This window comes from Eptesicus fuscus, chromosome 4, assembly GCF_027574615.1.
Source record: "Eptesicus fuscus isolate TK198812 chromosome 4, DD_ASM_mEF_20220401, whole genome shotgun sequence".
Lineage (NCBI taxonomy): Eukaryota > Metazoa > Chordata > Mammalia > Chiroptera > Vespertilionidae > Eptesicus > Eptesicus fuscus.
In genome coordinates, this window is record NC_072476.1 from 13410546 (window position 1) to 13436640 (window position 26095).

A 26095-nucleotide genomic window follows, 5' to 3' on the forward strand; every position below is an offset into this window, starting at 1 on the left:
CTATGCTGGCCTATTCTTGCAGTTTTAAAGTCTATCTCTACTCAAATATCCGCAACAATAGGACTTGCTGGCTAGACATCTGGCTGGGAGTTAATTGATAACTCTAAGGTATTAATTAAAATGAACATCGGGACTGGAGAGCGCAAAATAAGCTGGTTATTAATGCTGCTGATCACTCATAAAAAGTAAGCACTGTCTCAGAAGAGCATCACTCACAACATCAACAGACAAGAAGGAAAGCTTCTATGATCTCTCCAATCAGATCCTGACAGATTTGATCTGACAGTCACAGCCTCCAGTCTTCTGGCCGCTCCCACCACTGCACACCTTTCTTTAATGAACCTACATGCAGCAGCAGCACACCTACACGCAGCCACACCCTGACAACTATGAGAGTACAACTGCCAAGCAGCCCAGCACCTCCTATTTGACAGTAATCTCCAAGCAAAACACGCAAGGTTTTCAAGAGAGAAAACATGCTCTGTACCCTCCCCTTGGTTTATCCCTTATCTCTATGCTCCAGTGCCCCCTATCTCACCCCCACTCCCTATCAGAACGGCTGCTCACCACTGAGATCATATACCCCTGAAAGCCTGCACACAGGGCTGCTTGGACTTCCTATGTCTGACTGAAATGGAATAGCACATAGGAAAACACTTTGAAAACCACAAAGCTCTGTGCAATCTTGAAGTGGCTTTGAGATCTCTTTCCAAAAATAGAGCACAGAAAACTTCTACCATCGGACAGGAGTCTCTAAAGTGAAAGATTTTGCCGTAGCTGGTTTGGCTCAGTGGACAGAGTGCCAGCCTGCAGACTGAAGAGTCCACAGTTCGATTCCAGTCAAGGGCACATGGCCAGGTTGCGGGCTCCATCCTCACCAGGGGGAGGAGGGGAGGAAGGGAGGGAGGAGGGGAGGGGGGAGGGGGGTGCAGGAGGCAGCCGATCAATGATTCTCTCTCATCATTGATGTTTCTATCTCTCTCTCCCCTCTGCCTTCCTTTCTGAAATAAAAATATATTTAAAATAAGGTGAAAGATTTTCTACAATACTGAAAAAAGACAGGCACGCATCCCAACTTTAACAATTTACTAAGAAGATATTTGAAGCTGGCACATACCCATGTTGTGGGCTCCATCCTCAATGTAGGGCATACTGGAGGCAGCTATCAGTGATTCACTCTCATCATTGACTAGAGGCCTGGTGCACGAAATTCATGCATGGGTAGGGACCCTAGACTTGGCCAGCGATCAGGGCTCATCTGTAGGGCAACTGGTGGGGTGATTGGGGGGCCCCTGCTGCCACCCGCCTTGGCTGGCCTGGGGCCTGCAGGCTGGGGGGCAGCTCCTGTGTTAAGCATCTGCCCCCTGGTGGTCAGTGCGTGTCATAGCAAACAGTCATTCTGCCGTTCGGTCAATTTGCATATTAGGTTTTTATTATATAGGATGTTTCTCTCTCCCCCTCTTCCTTCCTCTCTGAAATCAATTATATATATATATATATATATATATATATATATATATATATATATATATATATATATATATCATTTAAAAAAGTTATACTTATCCTGGCTTCCTGCATGTGAGGTAAACACACATTTTCACTAGCCAGAGGACGTTTTTGGTGTTGTTAATCCTCACCCCAGGATGTTTTTCAGTCCTCGGGTCCATGCTCTAACCATGAGAAAACTGGCTAGGGCAAGAGTGGACTTCCTTATGGTTACTGCAAACCTGCTTGACTGAATTACTATTTAAATTGAGAGCCCTAGCCCAATCAGTCTACAGAGATGGTTCAACACTATACATAGGTATGTTTCTAGAAAGGTGTAAGCAGTAAATCTTTTCATATGACAAAAAATACTACTGGGATATTAGACTCACTATCAAAGTTATCTATCTATTCTATAAATTTTGTTGATGAGGTAAAACTTATCCATACACATAAAATTAGGTTTATGTACTTCCTCACCATATTTTGAAGCTTTGCTATATTACAAACAAAATGGTGCAGTAGAAAAAATACAGACTATGAAGTCAGACATGAATGGGTTGTAACTTAGAGCCTGCCACTTTCTAACAGGTGTCATCTTGATTAATTTCCTGGGAGGCAGGAAAGTGGTTCTTATTATTTTATTCCATGTGAAAAACAGATATGACACCTACCTCACAAGATTATTAAACATGAGATGAAGTGAAATCATGTTGCAAAGCACTTAGCACAGTGGCCAATACAATGAGCACCAGAGAAATGCCACTCGTTGCCTGCTCTACTCTTACTACAACTCAGAAAGAGTAAATACAGTTATCGTTGTTCGTTACAGGATCATACTGAAATTTTATATTATAGTCATTATTTAATTGTGAAAAAGCTAAAATTATTTCATGGGAATCAACATAAAAACCCTAAATGTTTTAACTTGGGTGACAGATGGACAGCAAATTACAGTAAATGTAAATCTTTCCAATATACTGCAGGAACATTTTGTAGAAGTCGATCCTTGAAGTCATGCTTTGGACCTATTTACATAAAGAATGTTAAGTTTAGCACTTCCCAACTTTATACACTGAACAATGAAGGAAGTAAGAGAGATGACTTTTAAAGTGTGACATATCCAATAACCATTATATACCCTCATGTAAGCTCACACCAACAAGACAGACAGATCTCCCAGAGCCCCCAGAGCAGCGGTCGCCAACCTTTTGAACCTTACGGACCACCAGTGGTCCATGGACCACCGGTTGGCGACCGATGCTCTAAACGTTTCCTTAAACTAGCGGTCGCCAACCTTTTGAACCTTACGGACCACCAGTGGTCCATGGACCACCGGTTGGCAACCAATGCTCCAAACGTTTCCTTAAACTAGCGGTCGCCAACCTTTCCGACCTCCCAGACCACCAGTAAGTAGTCCACGGACCAAAGCCACAGCACCAGCTACTCAGAGAGCTGGTTAGAAAAGCCCACACCCCACCCCACCCACAAGACCTCCTAAATCAGAATTTGCATCTTAACAAGATCACCAGGTGAGTTGTTAAAGTTTAGGAACCACAGCCCTAATCTATGCTAAAAGTCTGAGAGACAGGTTAATGACTGGGTTACAAAATGGTTCCTAAAATGTTTGTACTGATGGAAAAGCACCGAATACAAACAGCAGAAACTTCAGATAGACCCCGGGTTGAAAATACTGGGCAGCCATCTCCCACCTGTGACCCTACCTAAAATATTTTATTTCTGAGCATGAAACTTGCACCTATGGGGTGACTTTAAAGTTTAGGTACAATGTTTCCAAATTTCCTCTGTCACCTGACATGCAAGGGGCCTGTCCCTTCAGCCCATCTCTGAAGCTGGCTTGTCTGCCATGGTGCGGGCTGGCCTGAGGGTCAGGCTCTGAGCTTCAGACTCCCCTCCCCCTCCTCCTGGAAATTCTATTTGTTCAGATCAGGCAAGTTTCTTCCACAGGCAACAAATAACAAAATGCAAAGATCTACAGGCAACAGAGAGCAAGCCCAGGGAAGAGTTTGAGAACAGGCTTAAAGGAACCTGTGGTCAGCTCTATTAAGGAACTGTGCACTAAACAGACTTCAGAGCGGGGCACAGTGCTGGAGACATAGACCAGTCAAAGGTTCAAGATCTTCCTGACATTCCAGAAATTCAACTAAGACCCCAAAAGGCCATGTCTAAGAAAAAGGCTCCTCAAGACCTGCCTTAAGAAAGTTTAAAAACAAGCCTTGAAAGGATCAAACTGATTTGTGAGTCAAATGCCTGTTAAAATACAAAACCCAAAACTCTGTACAGGGAGACAAACACATTTCATATTCAACAACATATCCACAATGTTCACTACATAGTCAAAAATTACTGAATGTGGCAAAAGGCAGAAAATGTGACCCATAACCAGGAATTACATATTTAAACATACAACCGCAAATGAAACAAACTGAGATAACAGAGATGTTAGAATTAGCCTTCAATAGAAGGTCAGGAAAGAAACAAAACACAGAAGGGGCAAACAGAAAATAGCGAGATGGGAGATCTAAATCCAACTATATTAACATTCAATGTAAATAAACTAAAAGACTAAGATTGCATCAGGGGATCACTTGGTAAAGAACATGACTGTCTAATCACTATGCAGCATACCTGAAGCGAATACAAATTTTGAATGTAAACTGTAATTGAGAAATAGAAAAAAAAGACTAAGATTGTACCAAGTTCCAACTAAATGCTCTTTACCAGAGAGACATTTTAAACACAGGTAAGAGGGTAAAAAGGATGTATTTGCAAATATTAATCATAAAAAAGTAGAAGTGGCTAGGTTAATGAGACAAAGTAGATTTTAAGACAAAGAATATTAACAGAAATAAAAAGGAACTTTTAAAATGAAAAAGGCTCAATTCATCAGAAGACTTAATAATCCAAAATGTATATTCACCTAATCTAAGGGCTTCAAAACACATGAAATAAGTAGTCAGATTTCATCCTGATTAAAGGGAAAATCGACAAATCTATAATTATGGTTGGATATTTTAATACTCCTCTCTCAGTAACTGATAAGAGACCAAAAAAAGTATGGACATAACTGATTTGAACACAATCAACCAACTTTGACATTTACAAAAACGCTACACCCTACAACTGTAGGATGCACATTCTTTTTGAGAATATGTAGAACATTCATCAAGACAGGCCATGTGCTGGGCCATAAAACAAGTTTCGATAAATTTCAAAGGACAAAAATCATACATAATATGTTCTCTGATCACAATGAAATTAGAAATCTAAAATAATATTTGCAAAATTCCCAGATATCTGAAAATTAAGCAACACAATTCTACATAAAAACATGAACAAATCATAACACATAAAAACATTTTGAACGAATAAAATAAAAACATATCAAAATTTATAGGATGCAGTATAGAGCAATATTTAGGGTGAAACTGATTGCTCAAATGGTAACACTGGGAAGTCTAAAATCAATGATCTAAGGCTACCCCCAAGAAGCTAGAAAGAGTGAAGAAAACCCAAAGTAAATAAAATAAAATAAAAAAAACAGAATAGATGATATAGAACACAAGAAAAAATTGGCAAATCAATAGATGGTTGTTTGAAAATATCAATAAAGTTGACAAAGCCCTACCTACGTTGATCAGGGAAAAACAAGAGAGATAAACACAAATCAGACTAAAAGAGGGGACACTACATTAGATTCTACAGACATAAAAAAAGAAATTAGGGTACTATTGTATTATGAACATCTTTATGCCAGATAAATTCAAGAACTTAGAAGAAATAGATTAATTCCTTGCAAAACATAAATTACCAAAGTTAACATAAAGATGAAATTATTTAAATTGCCTAAAAGTATTAAACAAATTGAATCATAATTAAAACCTCCCCACAAGGAAAATTCCAGACCCAGGGGGTTTCACTAGTGAATTTTATCAAACATTTAAGGCCTAATACTAACCTTAGACAAACTTTTTCAGAAAAGAAGGAATAATTCCCAAATAATTTTATGAAGCCAGTATATTCTTGATTCCAAAACTAAATGACATTGCAAAAAAAGAAAATATAGACCCAAATCCCTCATGAATACAGATGAATACATCATGAACAATATTTTAATAAATCAAATCCAGTAATACATAAAAAGGGTAATCCATTACAATCAAGGGAAGTTAACCCAGAGATGTAAGATTGATTCAACATTCAGAAAGATGCCCTTCACATTAAAGAGTAAAGAAAATCCCTAAGATCATCTCAATAGATGCAGAAAAAGTATTTGACAAAATTCAGCAATCATTTATAATCAAAAGATTCAGTAAACTAGGAACAGTAGGGGCCTTAATCAATCTGATGATGTATGTCTTTAAAATCCTACAACTAACACTGTACTTAATAATAAACAACTGAATGATTTCTTCCACAGATCAAGAATAAGATAAGGAATGCATGCTCACATTACTTTTATTAAATATTGTACTGGAGGTCTCAGGCAAGAGCAGTAAAGCCAGAAAAAGAAAAGGCATGCAGATTAGAAAGGAAGAAGTAAAACTGTCTCTATTCAAAGAGGAAATGACCTGCCCTGGCTGGGTGGCTCAGTTGGTTAGAGCAAAAGGTGGCAGGTTCTATTCCTCTCAGGGCATATACCCTGTTCTATGTTACTAGAGGCCCGGTGCACAAATTCATGCACGGGTGGGGTCCCTTGGCCTGGCTGGGCCAATTGGGGCTGTGGGAGGTTGGCCAGGGGGAGGGGCTGAGGAAGGTTGTAGGAGCACACTAACCACCAGGGGCGGCCCCCTGGTGGTCAGTGCACATCATAGCGACTGGTTGACAGGTTGTTCGGTCATTCAGTCGCTTAGGCTTTTATATGTGTAAATACCATCACATACAAAAATATTTTGAACTAAATACTGCAGGTTCAGTCCCCTGTAGGGGCACATAAAGGAGGCAACTAATCAATGCTTCTCTCTCACATCGATGTGTCTCCCCCCCCCCCACCTAAAATCAGTAAAAAACAAAGTGACCTAGAAAATTCTAAGGTATCTACTAAATAACTAACAGAACTAAGTGAGTTTAGTAAGGTTAGAGGATATAATATTAATACAGAAAAATATATTTCTCCTTATCAGCAAAAATCAAGTCAAACAATGATACAAAACCTAGAAATTAAACAGAAATGAAAATGAGAAACTAAGCACCCTATTTTAATGCTTATAATGAAGCTAAAGAAATGGCCAAATAGATCAATGGAATACACTAGAAGAGGGGTGATAAACATTTTTTCTATAAAAGGCCAGTTAGTAAATATTTTAGTCTTAGCAGACAACCTATGTTTTCCATTCCTCATTCTTCTATTTTTTTTTTTTTAATCAACCCTTTAAAACTATAAAAACTGCCCTGGCCGAATAGCTCAGTTGGTTGGAGCATCATCCCGATATGCCAAGGTTACTGGTTCAATTCCCAGTCAGGGCACATACAAGAATCAACCAATGAATACATCAGTAAGTGGAATAACAAATCTATGTATCTCTTTCTTCCTCCCTTTCTAAAAATTCATTAAAAAAAAGAAAATCATTCTTAGGTTATGGGCTATAAAAAACAGTCAACAAGCCAGATCTGGTCCATGGGCTACACAGCTTACTAATTTCCAGACTAGAGTCCAAAAAACAGACCTCTCTCATCTAGTCAATTCCACTCCTAGTTATTTATCCAAGAGAAATGAAAATTTATATGTCCACACAAAGACTTGTACAAAATGTTCACAGAAACTTTATTCTAATAGCCCGAACTGGAAACCAGTACAATGTCCATGAACAGGAGATCAGATAAACAAATCACGATAAATTCACACAATGAAATACTATTTAGCAATAAAGAGAACTAATGTCCTGGTATGTGCCCTGGCCAGGTGGCCAGTTTGGAGCATCGTCCTGTACACCAAAAGGTTACAGGATTGATTCCTGGTCAGGGCACATAGCAAGGTTGTAGGTTCAAACACTGGTAGGGGCGCATACAGGAGGCAACCAATCAATTCTCTCTCTTTCTCTCAAATCAATAAAAATATATCCTCAGGTGAGGATTTAAAAAACACCAAAAAAATTACTGATTCAAGCAACAACATGGATGAAACTCAAAAACATGCTGTAAGCAAAAGCAGCCTTGCACAAAAAAAGTACATACTGTATGATTCCATTTATATAAAGTTTGAGAATGGGTAAAACTCATCCATAGAGAAAGAAATCAGCACTGATTATAGCAGTGGGGGTAGGAGGGACAGAAAAAGAGACATTTAAAGGAACTTTCCAGAATAATGTATCTTGATAGGGTTGTGGGTTATAGGGGCATGAGTTTGATAAATGCATCAAACTGTAACATTTAAGATCTGTACATCTCTATGTAATGTATATCTCCAGTAATAAGATTAAAACAACAAAATATTTTTAGAGCAATACATGTAGGTCTTTAACTCCAGATCCTAATTATTGACCTTTAGTTGGAAAGGAACAGGTTGCCTGGTTTTTCTTACAAGTAATACTCTTCAAACTAGTCACCAGGAGCTTATTAAATCAAAGTATTCAATGTTGCTATTATGCAAAACATTCATTCAGTTTGTTACAGAAAATAATCAGTTATAAACTACTAGGGAAAAAGAAACATGACTCCAACTTTGACTTTACAAAGAGATAATCTAATCTAATAATAGACAAATATGCAAATTGACCACACCTCCGACACACCCACAAGCCACGCCCACCATTCAATCAGAGCGAGTATGCAAATTAACCCAAACCAAGATGGCTACAGCCACAGAGAGCAAGGTTTCCTAGGTAACAGAGGAAGCCAAGTTTTCTGCCAGCCATTGCAGGCCTAAGCCTCCACTCAAGCTACAAAGTTTCAATTATAGAAGGTAAACAAATTCAAACAAATGGCGGCAGAATGGAGCTTGAGAGAGCAGGCCAGGGTTGCCGCCAGCAACAGGGGAAGCAAAGCTTTCCGCACACCCTGGCTGGGCCCACCCGCTTAAGGCAACAAAGTTTCAATTATAACCCCAACTCAAATGGCTGCCGGCCTCGGAGGGAACCCCAGGCTTGGCTCTGCTCCAGGCTACAAAGTTTCAATTGTAGAAGGAAAATAAATTCCAGATACCAGAGCCTCTGCTTGCGTCGCCAGGGGGCGTGGCCCACCTGCAAACCACCACAGGCCCCTCGCTCAGGCCGCCCCACGGGAACCCCACCCTGATCAGGGACACCCTTCAGGGCAAACCAGCTGGACCCCAGCCCTGTACCAGGCCTCTATCCTATCTAATAAAAGAGTACTATGCAGATTGATCATCACTGCAGCACACAATATAGCTGCCCCATGTGGTCAAAGATCCTGCCCCCATGTGGACACAAGATGGCCACCACAAGATGGCCAGCAGGAGAGGGCAGTTGGGAGGCACCTGGCCTGCAAGGGAGGGCAGTTGGAGGTGATCAACCCTGCAGGAGAGGGCAGTTAGGGGTAACCAGGCCGGCAGAGGAGGGAAGTTGGGGGCAAACAGGCTGGCAGCAGAGTGGTTAGGGGGTGATCAGGCTGGCAGGCAGAAGCGGTTAGGGGCAATCAGGAAGGCAGGCAGGCAAGCAGTTGGGAGCCAGCAGTCCTGGATTGTGAGAGGGATGTTCGACTGCCCATTTAGGCCCGATCCCAGGGCCTAAATGGGCAGTCGGACATCCCTTGAGGGGTCCCAGATTGGAGAGGGTACATGCTGGGCTGAGGGACAACCCCCCTCCGTGCACGAATTTCGTGCACCGGGCCTCTAGTTATACATAAAAGACTGGTAGAGAAAACATCGAAAAGTTAACACTGAACTAGATGATAGAATTATGGGCAATAATTCTCTAGACTTGCCAATTTTGTACAATAAGCATAAAATATTTTTATTAGAAAATATTAACTGAAAACATTAGAAAGCAGTCTCATCACTCCAAATATTTTATTGTTTTCTCAAATCCTTTATGTAAGAAAGCACCTAGCCAACTAACCAAACTTCTCTAAAAGTTTTTTGGTAAACCCAGACACTATGCTAAGAACTTGACAGATTTCTCCCTCAGACTCAGTAGTCTGTCAGTGGGAGATCCTTGCCTCCGTCCCCTCGCCAACTCCAGACCAATGGAGCCCTACAAGTCTCAGATATTTGTGAGTGAATTCCATAAGTTGGCCAGGCTGCTGTCCAAATCAGCAATGCCTGGAATACAGCATCCAGTCTGATGCAGATGTTAAGTGACAAGACCATTAGGGGAGGAGATGACTCCTTTAACACCTTCTTTAGTGAGATAGGCACTAGCAAACATGTTCCGAGGGCAGTATTTGTAGAACTGGAACCCATCCATGGCCATTGATAAAGTTCGCACTAATACTTACTGCCAGTTCTTCCACTCTGAGCAGCTCAAGACAAGGAAGATGCTGCCAATAACTATAACCGTGGACACTACACCATTGACAAGGAGATCACTGACCTTGTCTTGGACTAAATTTGGAAACTGGCTTATCAGTGCACAGGTCTTCAGTGCTTCCTGGTTTTCCAGTCTTAGTGAGGGAACTGGTTCTGGATTCACCTCCCTACTGATGGAACAGCTCTCTGTTGATTATGGCAAGAAGGTCAATCCGGAGTTAATCTGCCCATCCTCTCCAGTTTCCACAGCCCTAACATCCTCACCACCCACATCACTCTGGAGCACTGATTATACCTTCATGGTTGACAACAAAGCCACCTACAATATTTATCATAAAAACCTCAATACTGAACATCCAAACTATACTAATCTTAACTGCCTTATTAGGCAGATTTTGTCCTCCATCACCGCTTCCCTCAGGTTTGACAAAGCCCTGAATATTATTCTGACTGAATTCCAGACCAACCTGATATGCTATCCTCAGAGAAACATCAATGATGAGAGAGAAACATGGATCGGCTGTCCCCTGCATGCCCCCTACTGGGGACCGAGCCTGCAACCCGGGCATGTGCTCTTGACCCGAATCAAACCCAGGACCCTTCAGTCTGCAGGCAAGCAGTTAGGAGCCAGAGGTCCCAGATTTTGAGAGGGAGGCCTGGCAAGGGGTCCCAGATTGCGAGAGGGTGCAGGCTGGGCTGAGGGCCCCCCCCCCACCGTGCATGCATTTTGTGCACCAGGCCTCTAGTACTTAATAATAAAACACTAGATATACATCTCTATTTAAGTCAGACCCAAAACAGAGATGCCCAAAAGAGCAAAAATACGGGTAGAAACACTAGCAAGGAGAAAATAAAATCTATCTATACTAATAAAAGGTTACTATGCTAATTAGACTGGGAGACCTTTTGAACGTCCTTCTGGACAAAGCCATGGTGGTGGGGCCAAGGCAGGTTAGGGGCAATCAGGCCAGCAGGGGGGGGGAAGGGGGTGAGAAAGTTGGGGTGAGCAGGCTGGCAGGGGGGCAACTGGGGGCGAGCAGGCCGGCAGGTGGGGGCAGTTGGGGGCGAGCAGGCTGGCAGGCGGGCAGTTGGGGGCAAGCAGGCCTGCAGTGTGGGGCAAGTTGGGGGTGAGCAGGCTGGCGGGGGGGGCAGTTGGGGGCGATCAGGCTGGCGAGGGGGACAGTTGGGGGCGATCAGGCCAGCAGAGGGGTGCAGTTGGGGGCAAGCAGGCTGGGGGGGGGCAGTTGGGAGCGAGCAGGCCGGCGGGGAGGGGGGGGCAGTTGGGGGCGAGAAGGCTGGCAGGGTTGGGGGGGCAGTTGGCAATCAGGCTGGCAGGCAGAGTGGTTAGGAACGATCAGGCAGGCAAGCAGGTGAGCAGTTAGGAGCCATCGGTCCCAGATTGCGAGAGGGATGTCCAACTGCCGGTTTAGGCCCGATCCCTGTGGAATCGGGCCTAAATCGGCAGTCGGACATGCCCCGAGGGGTCCCAGATTGGAGAGGGTGCAGGCCGGGCTGAGGGACACCCCCTGTGCACAAATTTCGTGCACCGGGCCACTAGTCATCAATAATGCAAAAAGATGGCTATCTACTAGGAATACCTAAGACAATCACCTGAAAAAGTATTAGAATAAGAGAATTCCATAAAGTGAACAAATTACTAAAGTGACATATATTCAAGTAACACATATACAGCAATGTCTTCTCTATATTAAAACAACTAGTGGCCTGGTGCACGAATTCATGCACATTGAAAGGGAATTAATTAGAAGAAATATTTTAATATCGCTATTCACCCTTTCTCTAATATAGAAATGTCAACTAAATTCACGGTCGACAATGACAGATCGAAACACACTGTGTGACTGGCGCCAACGAGAGCTTTATATGTATAGTGCATGCTCAAGTCAACTTAGCCTTTTATAGATATAGATATAGATATAGAATAAACTTGTTTAATTAGACCTGCTTTCTGATTTAGCTAAACCTTTTCCAGCCCAGTGAAGTACCCCAACTTTTCTTTCAGGTAACTGTCAGCAACACAGTAATAAATATCAACTCGAAGCCGATTATTATTGTAGATCACATAGAGAGAACAAAGGATAAAATATTTAACTACAGCAGTGTTTGACTATATTCTTCGCAGTGAGAAAACTCGAAGTCATTTTCAAGGTCCACCATTTCTTACTTCTTTTCAGTCGGGTCAAGTTTCTAAGCTTCTAAATCTCCATTTTCCAGCAATGAAAAGAAAATAGGGATTCCACCGAGTCTCCCATATACCTACTCAGGACTTCTGTGAGAATCAAATGAGATGAGGCATGGCAAAACGCTTCACAGACATTTGGTTAAAGTGTGAAATGTTTCCATCTGGCTATAAAGCAAGTCATGTTCCTGGGCTGAAGAAACTGCAAGGAGGCTAGTCATCGTTAGGGAGAGGAAGTCGGGTGTTGCTACGTGTCATCCTTACTGGGCACCCACAGCGACCGTTTCCAGGCTGGGCTGGGCTATGGGCCACATTTTGTGCCATGGGGTCTTGGCAGCGTTGGCTGTGATTTGGTGGGGTGTTGCTTGGGGTGGTGATGAGGCCTGTGCCCACTTGGGGGAAGCAGAGTGCTGCTTTGTGGGCACCAGGTCCACAGTGCCGTTCCTCTGTGCTCATCACAGCAGCTCATGCGTTGAGTGTCTGCCCCCTGGTGGTCAGTGTGCATCATAGCGACTGGTTGGATACTTCGCATACTAGCCTTTTATATATACAGCTAGTAAGTTAGGCGATGAAATAGAAAAATTCATTCCCAATAGCAATAATAAATTCATTACTACATCTAGGAATAATCTTAATAAGAAAGGTGTATTACCTATATAAAGAAAACTATACTATACTTCTCAGAACTTAAGATTCCATGAAAAGACAACTTACATGCATATAATAAGATAACTCAGGAAGCCACAAAATTGCTAAAATGTCAAATTTCGCTGCAAGTGATTTATAAAGTTCAATACACTCCTATGAATTTTATTTGTTTGTTTTAAAAGATTTGAAAAACAGTCCTAAAGTTTATCTGAAACAGTAAGTTCTCAGCCGTGGCTGCCATGAGAAACTAATCATGAAGAACTACAAACTATATTAATGTTCATGCCATAACCCGGAGATTCTAACTTAATTGGTTTGCAGTGGGTTCAGCCATCACATTTTTTTTTTTAAATCCTCACACGAGGATATTTTTTCCACTGATTTTTAGGGAGAGTGGAAGGGAGGAGAGACACAGAGAGGGAAACATCAATGTGAGAGAGACACATTGACTGATTGCCTCCTGCATGTACCCGACCAGGGCCAGGGATTAAGTCTGTAACCAAGGTACGTGCTCTTGACAGGAATCGAACCTTCAGTCTGCAGGCCAATGCTCTATCCACTGAACCTAACTGGTTAGGGTTCAGGCATCACAATTTTTTAAAAAATATATTTTTTTATTGATTGAGGGAGAGAGAGATAGAAAGATAAATGATGAGAGAGAACCATTGATCGGGCTGCCTCCTGTACGCCGCACACTGGGGGATTGAGCCCGCAACCCGGGCATGCATCCTGAACGAGAATTGAACCGTGACCTACTGGTTCACAGGTTGACACACAACCACTGAGCTATGCTGGCCAGGCTCAGGCATCACATTTTGATGTGCAAGTAATTCTGATGTGTAGATAAGGGTTAAGACCCACACATCTGGAAGAGTATCTTAGAGGAATGGTAAAGAAAATACTGAATATTTGAAAAAGAATAAAAGGCAACTAGCTCCATTATACATTAAACTCATTATACAGGTAGGATAATATGTTTCTAGCACAGAATAAGCAAAACAGCAATGAAACAAAAAGTCCAGAATTAGGCCCAAACCTTCCATATGTGAAAACTAAATAAAATATACCAAAAATGGTGCATCATTAGTGGGGAAAAAGCTGGATTAGCAATATCTAAATAAATGGTACTGGGATGACTATAAATTGGGGGAAAAAATTATACAGTTAGATCTTTATAACTCACTGAAACCAAAATAAATTCTGAGTTAAAGATCCAAGGTATAAGGGGAAAAATACACAAGAATAGTTCATAATTCTGTAATAGAGAAAACATTTATAAACATGACATAAAACTTAGAAGCCATAAAGGAAAAAAATAGATAAGCCTATTTCTATAAAAACAAAAAACATCTATAGTCAAACCTCAGTTCTCGAACATCTCCCATCACGAACAATTCAGTTCTCCACAAAGTTGTTCACAGAAAAAAATGGCTCAGCAGTCTACCAAAACTTGTTTTTGACCTGACAACCCTTTCATGCTAATACCTCAGCATGACAAAAAAGCATCGCTCAGGCAACAAAAAAAAGGAGAGAATGCTTTTGTTGTTGGCTAAATCAATGATTAGCACAATTTTAAAACATAAAGAGGCCATCAAGAGTGATAATGGTGTGAAAGAAACAATAATCACAGGCAACTGAAGAGGTAGAAAAACTGTTGATTGGATAAACAAAAAGCAGTTAGAAGGTGACAGATTTCAGAGGCAGTGATGTGAAAAAGCATAGAGCATACTGGCCTCCTGAAAGACACCTCTGGAAGAAGCGCTGATAGTGATTCATTTAAGGCTAGTAAGGGGGTGATTTGATAAATTTAAAAAGTATTTGTTTATAGATTAAACAGTACTGTTTATAAGAAAGGTTAAAACAGGGAATCATTTGGGGGTCTGGAACGGATTAATTCAATTTACATTATTTGTAATGGGGGAAAAATGATTCGATTTTCAAACAAATCACTTCTTGAACAGCCTTCTAGAAAGAATTAAGTTTGAGAACCAAGGTTTCACTGTATTTGGTAAAAGCATATCTATCATAAGAACTATCCCACTGTAAAGCTGAGTGGCCATATTCCTAGCAAAACAGACTTGAGCAAATAAAAAACGGAGGGAGAATTTGCATTTATTAAAAGGTTTAAACCTTTACCATACAAAGAATATTAAGAATCTAAACCAACAACAAAAAAGGGGAAATAATGCATCAAAAAAACAAAGAATGTGATCAATAGCAAAATACAAATGCCCATGAACTTATAAAGAGACATTTTACTTAAGAGACAATTTGCCTAAGAGAATGGCAAATCAGTAAAGAATGACAACACTGTTGGTGAGAATTGGGGGGCCAGGGACTCATTTGCTGCTGGTGAAAGTGTAATTTGCACAATGTTTTTAGAGAGTGTTTGGCAATATCTATGCTTATTTTAAATGTCAATATCCTTTAATCCAGAAATTTTATTCCCAAGAATTTATCCAGCAGATATAATCACTCAGATGTACAAAGATGTAAACACAAATCAAAATTGTCAAACAGCAAAACATTGGAAATAAACCTAAGTATCCAGCCAATGGGACACTAGTCCTATAAATTATGATATACCCTAATCAGAAACTACTACTGCATCGTATCTAGTAAAAAGGACTGAGAGCTCTATCTAATGTGGAATAACTTCCATCTTACATTGTTAAATGGTGGGAAGGTGGTGCATGTACACACACAATACACATGCACAGAGAGAGGAGAGAAGGAGGGGGAGATTGGTTATTATACACTACTCTTTATATTTAAGAGAAATATTTACACACTCACCTCACTATACCTCTATATGCACAGACCACTCCTTGAAGGATAGATAAGAAATAGTAGTTGTGTTTGGTGAAAGAATTTGGGAGAACCAAAATCAAGAATTAAGAGAGATTAATTTTTCACCCAGCCAGCATGGCTTAGCATATTACACTTTTATTATATAGGATACTTAGCTGTCAGTAGAAGAAAAAATTTTGTGTGCACTGACATATGGATATATGAATATATGTTATATGTATGCTGTTAGGTAAAACAGCAAGGTTCTTATACAGTTTGGTTCCATTTGGTATTTAAAAAGGATGTGTGTTAATAAATATACATAGAAGTAGTTATCTATAAGGTGTGAGGGGCTGTTCTTATTAATTTATATAAAATACGCTTTGAATTATTTTATAGAAAATATGCATTTCCTGTGTAATAATTTTTAAAACAAAATTACCTTTCAAAAAAGTTTCTTTTCCCCGTATGCATTTTAAAATCTTAGCTGGCTCTACTATCATTATATTATAGAGAATAGCTTAAAATGAACTTGTCTCTTGTTCTTACTATTTGCCCACCACTATTAATTCTTTTGTCTCACCCAAAGGCACGACAATCTTTCAAAAATGACAGTCCTTGCCCTTTCTTCAGCATAGGCCTCTTTGGGATACCTATGGGCAATAGAGAGGACTACCCTCACAACACTAATGTAGCTTACTTTCCACATAGTATTGTTTGAAAGAAAGGTCACTCTGTATGAAGGAAAGAGTCCCAAGACAGAATGAAAAACCTGGGTAAACAGAGGGACACTGAGTGACAAAAATGAAATCAGCAAAGCCCAGACTGGAGGAAACTTCCCAGTACAAGCAAAACCACCAGATTCTTCAACAAATAAAATGTAAGGCTCTTTGAGATTAATAGATTCTTAAGAGTCCTATAAACTGACTGAAAAATGGGTTATTCAAATTTTGAAAAATAATCTGGAAAAAAAATGACAAAGGAGACCACTGGAAATTTGAATATTTAGTGGACATTTGACATCTCGAAGAAACTATCATGCATTTACAAGTGAGAATGACACTTGTGTTTGGGTATGCCAAGTCTAACTTTTAGGAATACATGTTATCAATGGCTAAGTACGTATGGTCAGAGGCCCAAAACTGTTTTCATGAAATACTAAGACATTTTTTGTTTTTTTCCACCTTCATTCTCTCATAAGAACAAAGTTGTTTTCCAGAGGCTCTGTGACATGTGATGTCACCATGCTTAATGGCTAATGGAATATATACTTGTGTTTTATAAGTCTGTTTTAGTATCCAGGGTGGCAAATATTGACACATATAATCCACATTTTAAAGAAATTTCCTTAGGGCCCTCAATAATTTTTAAGATTATTCAGGAATCCTAAGACCAAAAAGATTGAGAAGTCCTGCACTAAGCTACTATGTCTACTTTTGTATATGATTTAAATTCTCCAAAATAAAAAGCTTTTTTTAACTGGGTAGTATGGATTGGAATGATGAGTGAATTAAGAAGGAACAAACATCAATCTAACCAAGAATCCTAAACCCATCAGAAATCCCTTCTCAGCCCAACTCTAAAAAGCATGTGCATACACAGACCCCTCTTCAAATTCCAGGAATAACTAAAGTTTAAGTTCACATTGTCTTTTGCTAATTTTCAGAAGAGATAACTGCAATTTCGATGTTGGGAATTACTTCACCTTTGTTTCTTAAGTTTAAAAAAAAATCTGCTCCTTACCTAAGATAGTCACAGGACTTCGTATCTGTCACCTAATGCTCACAATCAACCTTGTGGGGAAATTGTGTTCTATTCTAATTTCTCCCTTTTCCTTATATGGGATTAATCAAATCCAAAGAACAGTCCAAGCCATTTTTCTATTCTGGAATTTGCTGTACCAAATATTGCTTGAAGTAGATGCCCTGGTGGCTGTAGTTCAGAAGCCTTTGTCTCAGGCTCCTACGGGCATTTGTTCCTTCAGTGGGATTTAGCTGGCATTCTTCTTCCCTTGTGAACTTCAATCTTTTCCAGTTCCCTCATATCTATCTGGGCATTTGCCTTCCCTATGATCTAAGTTTGGTTCCTACTCTACACACCAGTTGCAAGGCTGGCAGCTACAAACCCCAGCCTAGGCCTTTCCTTACAGCAGAGCTCTCAACCTTGCCCAGGCCTCGAAACCACCTAGAGCAGTGGTTCTCAACCTTTCTAATGCTGTAACCCTTTAATACAGTCCCTCATGTTGTGGTGACCCCCAACCATAAAATTATTTTCGTGGCTACTTCATAACTGTAATTTTGCTACTGTTATTAATCGTAATGTAAATATCTGTGTTTTCTGATGGTCTTAGGCAACCCTGCTAGCGGTTCTCAACCTATGGGTTCTCAACTTGTGGGAGAACCGCTGCTGTAGAGTGTTGAGAACCGCTGCTGTAGAGCCTAAGACCATCGGAAAACACAGATATTTACATTACGATTCATTAACAATAGCAAAATTACAGTTATGAAGTAGCAATGAAAATAATTTTATGGTTGGGGGTCACCACCACATGAGGAACTGTATTAAAGGGTCGCGGCATTAGAAAGGTTGAAAACCACTGACCTAGAGGCTTCTTAAAGCCTGGAGTGCTGGGCCCACCCTCCGTTTCAGAGTCAGCAGCTATATACTTCTAAGTAGCTCCCTGGTGATATTGATGGAGACCCCACTTTGAGAACTAGAGCTTTGAGTTTCCTCTGGTACCCAAGAGACTGCACTGCCCCACTGGCTCTGGTACTTCCCTGTTAACCATGGCAAGTAGCTGACCAGCTTGGAACACAACTTTTTTGCTGGTACAATAGACACAGTGACAATAGACACTTTATCAGGTGGTTGTAAAAAAGAAAGGGTATATAGAGTAAAAACTCAGCTAGCTGGGTAAAACAGTCTTTATCAGATTCACCGACACAAACGGATTCTCAGCAGAATTTGCCTCTTTCAACCATGTGCTCCTATTTCCACACATTTTCTTCAGAGGTTGAAAACTGGCAATCAGTTCGAATATATTCCCTATGTTTTCAAATGCCTGATGTGCATGCTATTCTACTTTTGATTCCTTTAAGAATTGCCCTTTTTAAAACATGGAGCAGAGATATTTATCCTGGAAAGTCTCCAGATACCAAATCTGTTTCTTCCAAGTAGGAGGGGCAAGAAGAAAGCCTGAAGGAGACTTTCCACATGGCCCCATTTTACCATGTTACCTGGAGGGATTAGCCACCGATTAATAGGAAGCATTCAAAGCACTGATGCTCACTTACCTTGGTCATGCCTCCTGCCTGTGCCGTGTTCAGTCCCGCATGACTGGGAATTTGTGGCGAAACCTGTGTTAACGTCTCAGCCAGCACGCTGCTTGTGGGCCCCTGCATGGCTGGAGCAGGGTACGGTATTCCAGCTCCCCTTCCTCTGCCAGCAGTCCCCAGAGATCCATTCATGACTTGCGCCTGCCCCTGCTGGGCCTGGTTCAATAAACTATGGCCAGAGTTACTATTGAGGAGGCCTGGGTGGGTCTGGTTAAAGTTAGCATTCATGCAGATCCCAGGTCCTGTCTGCGACGTGGCAGGGCTGCTGGTTACCAGTCCCACTTGTTTTTGTGCTTGCGGATTCAGTGGTTGGGAAGCAGGGGGAGTGGGCCCAGAGGTGCTGGCTGCCTGTTTGGGCAGGCTGGGGGCTGAAGAATCTCCCTGGTTCAGAGGGCTCTTGCCCATAGTACCCAGATTGGCCATGTTCGCATTGTTCGGCTGTCCTTGAGCCTGGCCACCAAGGCCTTGCTGCACAGGGCTGCTGGCGCTCACATTTCCTATTCCTGGGTTGATACTAGAGCCGCTGCCTCCGCGCAGAAGCTCTGACAGTTGTTTATGTTTGGAAGCAGCATCTGGAACAAGGTTCCCACTGTTTAAAAGGCCTAATTCTCCATTGGGGATCAGCTCATCAGGAAGATCATTTTCCAAGTCAAACAATGGTCCAAAATCTAGAAATTAAACAGAAATGGAAATGAGAAACTAAGTAACCATAATAGCTCTCCAACTGTCATATGCTACTATAAGCTTAACCCAAAGAGGCATATGTAACATACAACACCAGCATGTCTTAAGAGTAATGTCAAAATGATTTGAAAGTTAATTTGGAAAAATAAAACATGAAAAAAAATTTCAAATTCTGAAAAAGAAAAAGTTAAACAGAGATGAGAAGAGAGCTAGCCCTATTAGATTTGATCATATTTTCAAACAAAATTAAATCATGTGTTATGGGGACAAACACATAAACAAATTAGAGAAAAACAATGGAGAGTTAAAAAACTGAATTATAAGGTAAAAATGCTTTTAAGAATGTATTGTGTAAAAGCAATTGGGCATTAGATTAGATAAATAGCAATTTGGGAAAATTAAAATAAAGCCTAACCTAAATATGTAATTACATATTTAAAAAGTAAGTTATAAAAAAACACAAACTAGCCTTAACAGAACATGAGATTCCTCAAAATGTTGAAGCTGTAGAAAATAATAAATACATATACAGAAACCAAAAATAATTTAAGAAAACAGGAGTTAATATTTGTATCATATGAAAGGTTAATGTCAATCATACATTAATATGAGAGGCACCCTGACTCCCAAGTATAAATGCACAAAGGACAAAAGCGGATATCACAAAGAAAGATTTAAACAGTAAAAAAAAACCCAGATCATCCTTCCTAGTAATCAAACATAAAAAGTGAAAGCAACTCCTTTTTTCTGGTTCTTTCTCAAAGTAATATTTCTCTAACATGTGGTCTATATACGTCATCTCTCGTCCCTCACTGACAATGCATTCTTCAATCCACAACATGGCTATGCATGCATGTGCAAGGACAAGATATGTAGAAATATGCTCATCATAGTATTATTAACATCAAAAGAGGGGATAACAATATCCAGAGGGAGTTTAACCTGACGGCTATAGACCCAGACTGCCTGCATCTGAACTCCAGCTCTGCTGCTAGCTCCCCTGTGTGACCTCACGTAAGTTACTTAGACTTTCTGAGCCTCAGTTTTCTTACTTGGAAACTGGGGTGACAATGGCCATCATACCCCAATAGAAAATGTTGTGAGGACTAAATGAATAAATGTATAAGTGCTCAGTAAGTATTAGCCTTCATTATTACTATTGTCCAATAAGTTTAATAAATTGCTATAAAATACAAAACATTATGCATTAGAATAATTATGAAGACTAGAAAAATGTAGAAAAATGTTTATATGGTGTATAAAAACATACCAATGGAAATTGTATGCAAAATGACACCTAGAGTAAGATTAGAATTAAAGTATGTGCATATGGGCAGTGGCTGGAGAGTAATATGCCAGAAATAAAGAGTTGTCCTGGTAAAGTGGTCAAGGGGATGAGTGCATGTGGCTTTTTTTTTTTTTTTTAACTTAGCACAGCCACTCCTCTTCCCACCATTCACTTATAGAAATTTTTTTTCTCTATGGTGACAGACCCTGGTGGCTGCTTACACAACAACCTCTTTTGGCTAGCTCCTCAGAGGTTCTTCTCAGGAAGGGGAACACCTTTTAGCCACAGGAAGGAGAGCCACTGGAGAAGCCAAACACCACAATCATCTTCTCCTTGCAGGTGACACAATCCTGGCTAAGGGAATTAAAGGCAAGTTGGCCAAGACAATTCTGGAAAAGGCTTTCCTTTCTAATAATAAAGGATGCTCAGAAAGAGATTCCCCTTTACTAGATTTCATTACGGAACTCTGGCAACTCTCTTCAACCAGGAGCGGAGACACCATTCACACACTAAGGATGGCTGCCACAAAAAAATGCAAACACCTGGGTTCATGAAGCCATCTCTGAGCTGAATTATCTAACCCTGTAACTTCCCTATCTTCATGCCCTCCCTCCCTCAGCATCCAGAATCTTTTTAATAACAAGGTAGGACCTGGGGTTCATTTTCTGTACCCATGGCTAGCCTGTCAGCTTCTTGCGTGTTCGAACTTCCGGCCGTTGGATCATACGTAGGGTTTGGTGTGGCTGTGAGGGATTCCTGGGGCCTTGCCAAAAATGCCTGTATACTCTGAGTCCCTTGCAAGGACCAGAAGCAAAACAAGACCATATCCCTCGGGGGGAGTCTAGGGCCAGCTGGTCGAAGGTGAGGATCTTGCCCCCAGCCTTGAGGATGTGGCTCTAGGAGCAGCTGCTCACACGAAGTGCATACACCTCCAGTCTGGACACCTCCTGAACACACACATCATAGATTATAGTGCCTACATCCACGGTGGTTTTGCCTTCCTGGACAGGAAGCTTCATATTCCGGACCATCTGGGAAAGCGACAGAGGAGTCCGGTTGGTACAACTGACGAACAACCTCTTCAGCACCACTTGAAGGTGGAGTTGGCCAGAAACCTGTATAGTTTAACCAACAGCCTTAGGTAGATGTCCTGGCTCTTGGGCTCCTCGCACTGAACCTTTTGGTCTTTGTTGTGGCAGATGTTGATGGCGCCTTCTGCTCCACCAGGTCAGGAAAGAGCCACACTTCTTATTACGTGAGGAAATATGTTTCCTACCATTTAAGTCATTCTAGCTGGAATTTAATGTTCCTCGCAGCTGAAGGCATCTTGATTATCTCCATCATGTCTATGGACATAATTCAAACTCCTTCGTAAGATGTACGAGGCTATCAGAACATGGCCCCAGTCCACGTCTCAGCCCTTTCTGATACCCTACCTTGCAGCCATAACACAATGAGCTCTCACATGCATCAGCAATCTTTCTTCTAAATGAGCTCCCTCACTAGAAAACCTTACCCCCAAGCCCTCACTAGGATTAGTCAAAGTGACCATGAAGACATTTTTCAGGCTACCCCTACAAAACTGACCAGGTCTCTCTTTTCAGGCTCCACAGTTCTGTACATACATGCCTAATAAACCATCTCTACCACACATGTATTTCTTCCTGCCTGGCTGTAAGGAATTAGACCTGGGTAGTGTTTCATTTCATTAGCAGCACACTTTGTTTTTGCAGAATCTGTGAGAGTAAGCTGCCGACAGTATGAGCCTTTCCTCCCAAGTACTTGACTCTGCATCTCCTAAGAATACCCTTTTACATAAACAGTACATTTATCTTCAGGAAATTTAACATTGATACAGTACTTAATGTATTGATTGCCCTTACTAAGATTTGGCCAGTTATCCCAATAATGCCCTTCATCACATTTACTTTCCTAATCCAAGACCCAATTCAGGATCTCAGTGCACTTAGTTATCATATCTTTTTCTTCTCTTTTCATATAGAAAGGTTTCTCAGACTGTCTTTCATAGCTGACATTTTTAAAGAGTACAAGCCAGCTGTTTTGTAGAATGTCCCTCAATTTGGGGTTGTTTCCTCATGGTTACAGGACAACAGGAGTTGTATTATGAAGGGACAACAGGAGTTGACTCCTGGAGACAGCAGACAGCTCTGAGAAAGAATCACGGACTAGGCCTTGCTGCTGGTCGTTACCCTGCTTCTGTGTCTCAACATGATTTTGTGGCTTCCATTTCATAGCTTTTATGCTATTGTGTTGTCCTGAATCTGGAGATTCACAAGTGTCTCCAGACACAAAAAGCACATGAAATAAGTAAAAACAAACAAGCCTCCAACATAACTAACATTTTTGTTTGTTGCCTTCCAGGTTTTTGCCCACATGCACACACATTTTTACTTAGTACTCTTTAAAAAAAATTTTTTTTTTAATTTTAATGCAATGTTCCATCTAAGAACATGAAAATGAAACTTTATCTAAACCAGAAAGCAGGAGCCATTATAACAAAGATTGGGTTTTCTTCCTATTTTCAAGGAGGGGAAGAACAGCTGGTGCCTCAAGTTCCCCTGACTGGCTCTTCCAAGTATCCTGAAGCAGTTTTCCTAGGAAAGAGGTTCCAGGCCAGGACAACAGCAGGTAGGCCCAAAAGAACAGTTAATAAACATGGCAGGATCAGCATCAGGCACCCTCGTCCAGTGTAGAAATCAGAAAAAGAACACTTGGAATTAGAACACATGAGTTCAAATCCTGGCTGAATCAATTACCCCTCGGGTCCCTAGACAAACCGCTTAATCTCTGTGTCTTAATTCTCTCATCTGTAAAACAGGGACAACAGAATCCCAGGGTTACACGATGAATGCTGGACTGAATGCTTTGTGCCAGATACAGGTTAGTTTATTCTATCTTGCACAAAAACTTTAAAATTTCTAACCTTTAAAAATTCCATCTTCATCCTGTCACTCTCAAATTTACATTTGTGTGTATGTGGTTTATTCCAATTCTAGTCCAAATGTACATACAACTTTTACAGTTGTAGCAGGGCTCATGTTTTAATTTATTTTTATATTTTTATTGGTCTGCCACATTTTGTCTACCTTGACTACTTTTTCTCACTGTTTCGATAAAGACACATCTCACAACTGTTTGGGTACAGGAAGATTGACTAATTCTACTTATATCCTCACCTACCAGTCCAAGCATGTATGAACATGTATACAACCAAATATATAAGGTGTGGCTTTTAGAAAGACAAGACAGGTTGTGTAGGGTTTGTGGAAGGCACATCCGTACCCACACCATTACCCTCCTTTTCACAATTATACTGTCACCATTTTCCCCTATTCTCTAGTTCAAAACATTAACAAAGAAGAGTGAAGAAGGAAAGTCAGGATATTGCAACATAATACAGCTATGCTTTCTACACACTAGTGTCCCAACACCCAGGTTGGGCAAAAGCAATCTGAATCATGGGAAATTCCTGTGATTCAAGATTGAGCACTACCATTTCCAATCCTAGGTAAATTCCTTTCTCCCTGCCAAGTCACCAGGGGGCCCAGGAGACCAGGAGAGAGCAAAGCTGGGGCTGAACAAGATTCCTGAGCACCCTGCTTTCTAGCAGTTGTTAACTCTTAGCAGGAGACTGTCATACAGCAAACAGCAAAAAAGTCTGTCATACTTCCATAGCTAGGAGCAAGACTTTTCTCTTTTGGGGCTTCCCAGCTGCCAACCCTAGAACTGGTTCCTTTCATTAAGCTGATTTGAGAGAAACAAAGCTATTAGCTTTTCAGTCTCACACTCATACAAGACTGGGGCAACCACAACAGCAGCTTAGGAAGGATAAAGTCACAACCAAACTGGGCCTGCTTTGGGAAACAGGAGGTCTTCATCACACATTATCACAAGGTGTATTTCACTTCTAGGCTGGACCCAGAAACTTTGTTCCAGGTAACCATCACTTCTGAACACTGAAAGACAAATGGTATTCCACACATGTTCTAAATCCATTCTTATTCATCTTGATCATAAATCAGTATTTCACCTTAAATAAGGAGTGAACGGCTGCTCTCAGGTACTCTGGAAAAAAGCTTTTCATTTTACAGAATCAAATGCCAGGTAAGGGGCTGAATCAATCTGTCCAAACAATGACATTTGATAACAGTTTTGTTTGAAAAAAATTTCAGATGTGTCAGCTAAACAAGTCATCCACAAAACATATCTTTATTCAGGTTTTCTAACATCTCTTCTGTCATAACAACACCATATATTCTTTTCTTTGAATTGCATTTGGAGCCCCAAGTTCTCTTTATTCGTAGAACTGATTTTTCTGTCAAAGTATGTACAGACCAGTTTATCATACCTTCTATTAGCCAGAAGTATGAATTCTTCTGTACTCTATAGACATAGTGAGTGAGTCTTAAAATCATACGATCAATTTCCTGTTATAACTCATGAGGCTGTAAGCACCAAGAAAGCAGGGATCCTGACTACTCATTGCTTAGCCTAAAATGCCTGGCATATATTAGGCCCACAACAAACATCCATATGCTAAATGAGTGAATGAATTACATAGAAGAGTGCCAGAGTTACAAAGGATACACACTATCAACTTTAACAAGTTACTTGTCTAGCCAAACACATAAAGCGATAATGTTAACATTTATTACTACTTAAGACAGAAACAAAGAAAACAAATTTCAATAATGAATTACCTTGAAATGTTACATTGTTTTACTTTTTCCCTTATACCCCTTTATCTTCTAGGGGACCAGTCAGGTCTATTTCACTCTTCAACTACACCTCAATACCAGTGAACCTCTATACCATGGTTGATTAAATGGCATAATGTAGAATGAGAAATGGTAGTGTGGGAAATAAACTATGCACAAGTTTAGATCGCTGTTTTATGTTCAAGTTTCTCTAGTTCCAAGCATGAAAACTCCCCTCCCAAGGACCTCTTATTTCTCTCTGCAGTCCTTATTCCCTGTGTGTGTTTTTTAAAAAGGTCTGCTTTCTTGAAAATTTTTTTCATAATTTTAGTCTTTCTTCAGCACTGCTTGTACTCTACTCAAAATGCTTCTCTTAAATCTTTCAAAAGCTAAGCACTTTTATTCATCCACCTAAAAAATTTTACAGAAGGAATTTTTAATTGCTAAGTCAAAACTGGATACAAAAAATTGATCCAACAAGGGCAATACATCCTGGAA

At 40.6% G+C, this 26095-nt stretch overlaps 1 protein-coding gene and 2 pseudogenes across 3 annotated transcripts in view; 1 reads left to right on the forward strand and 2 right to left on the reverse strand.

Annotated features, from left to right (window-relative positions):
* CREBBP (CREB binding protein) overlaps positions 1–26095 on the reverse strand; it is a 148921-nt gene that overhangs the window by 105639 nt on the left and 17187 nt on the right. For all 3 annotated transcript variants that reach the window (XM_008141649.3, XM_008141650.3, XM_054714672.1), the window contains exon 2: positions 18866–19575. In XM_008141649.3, the coding sequence (XP_008139871.1) occupies positions 18866–19575 (710 nt within the window). The remainder of the gene's footprint in view (positions 1–18865; positions 19576–26095) is intronic.
* On the forward strand, positions 347–10437 carry LOC103286157 (tubulin alpha chain-like; annotated as a pseudogene).
* On the reverse strand, positions 21538–24024 carry LOC129148653 (60S ribosomal protein L18-like; annotated as a pseudogene).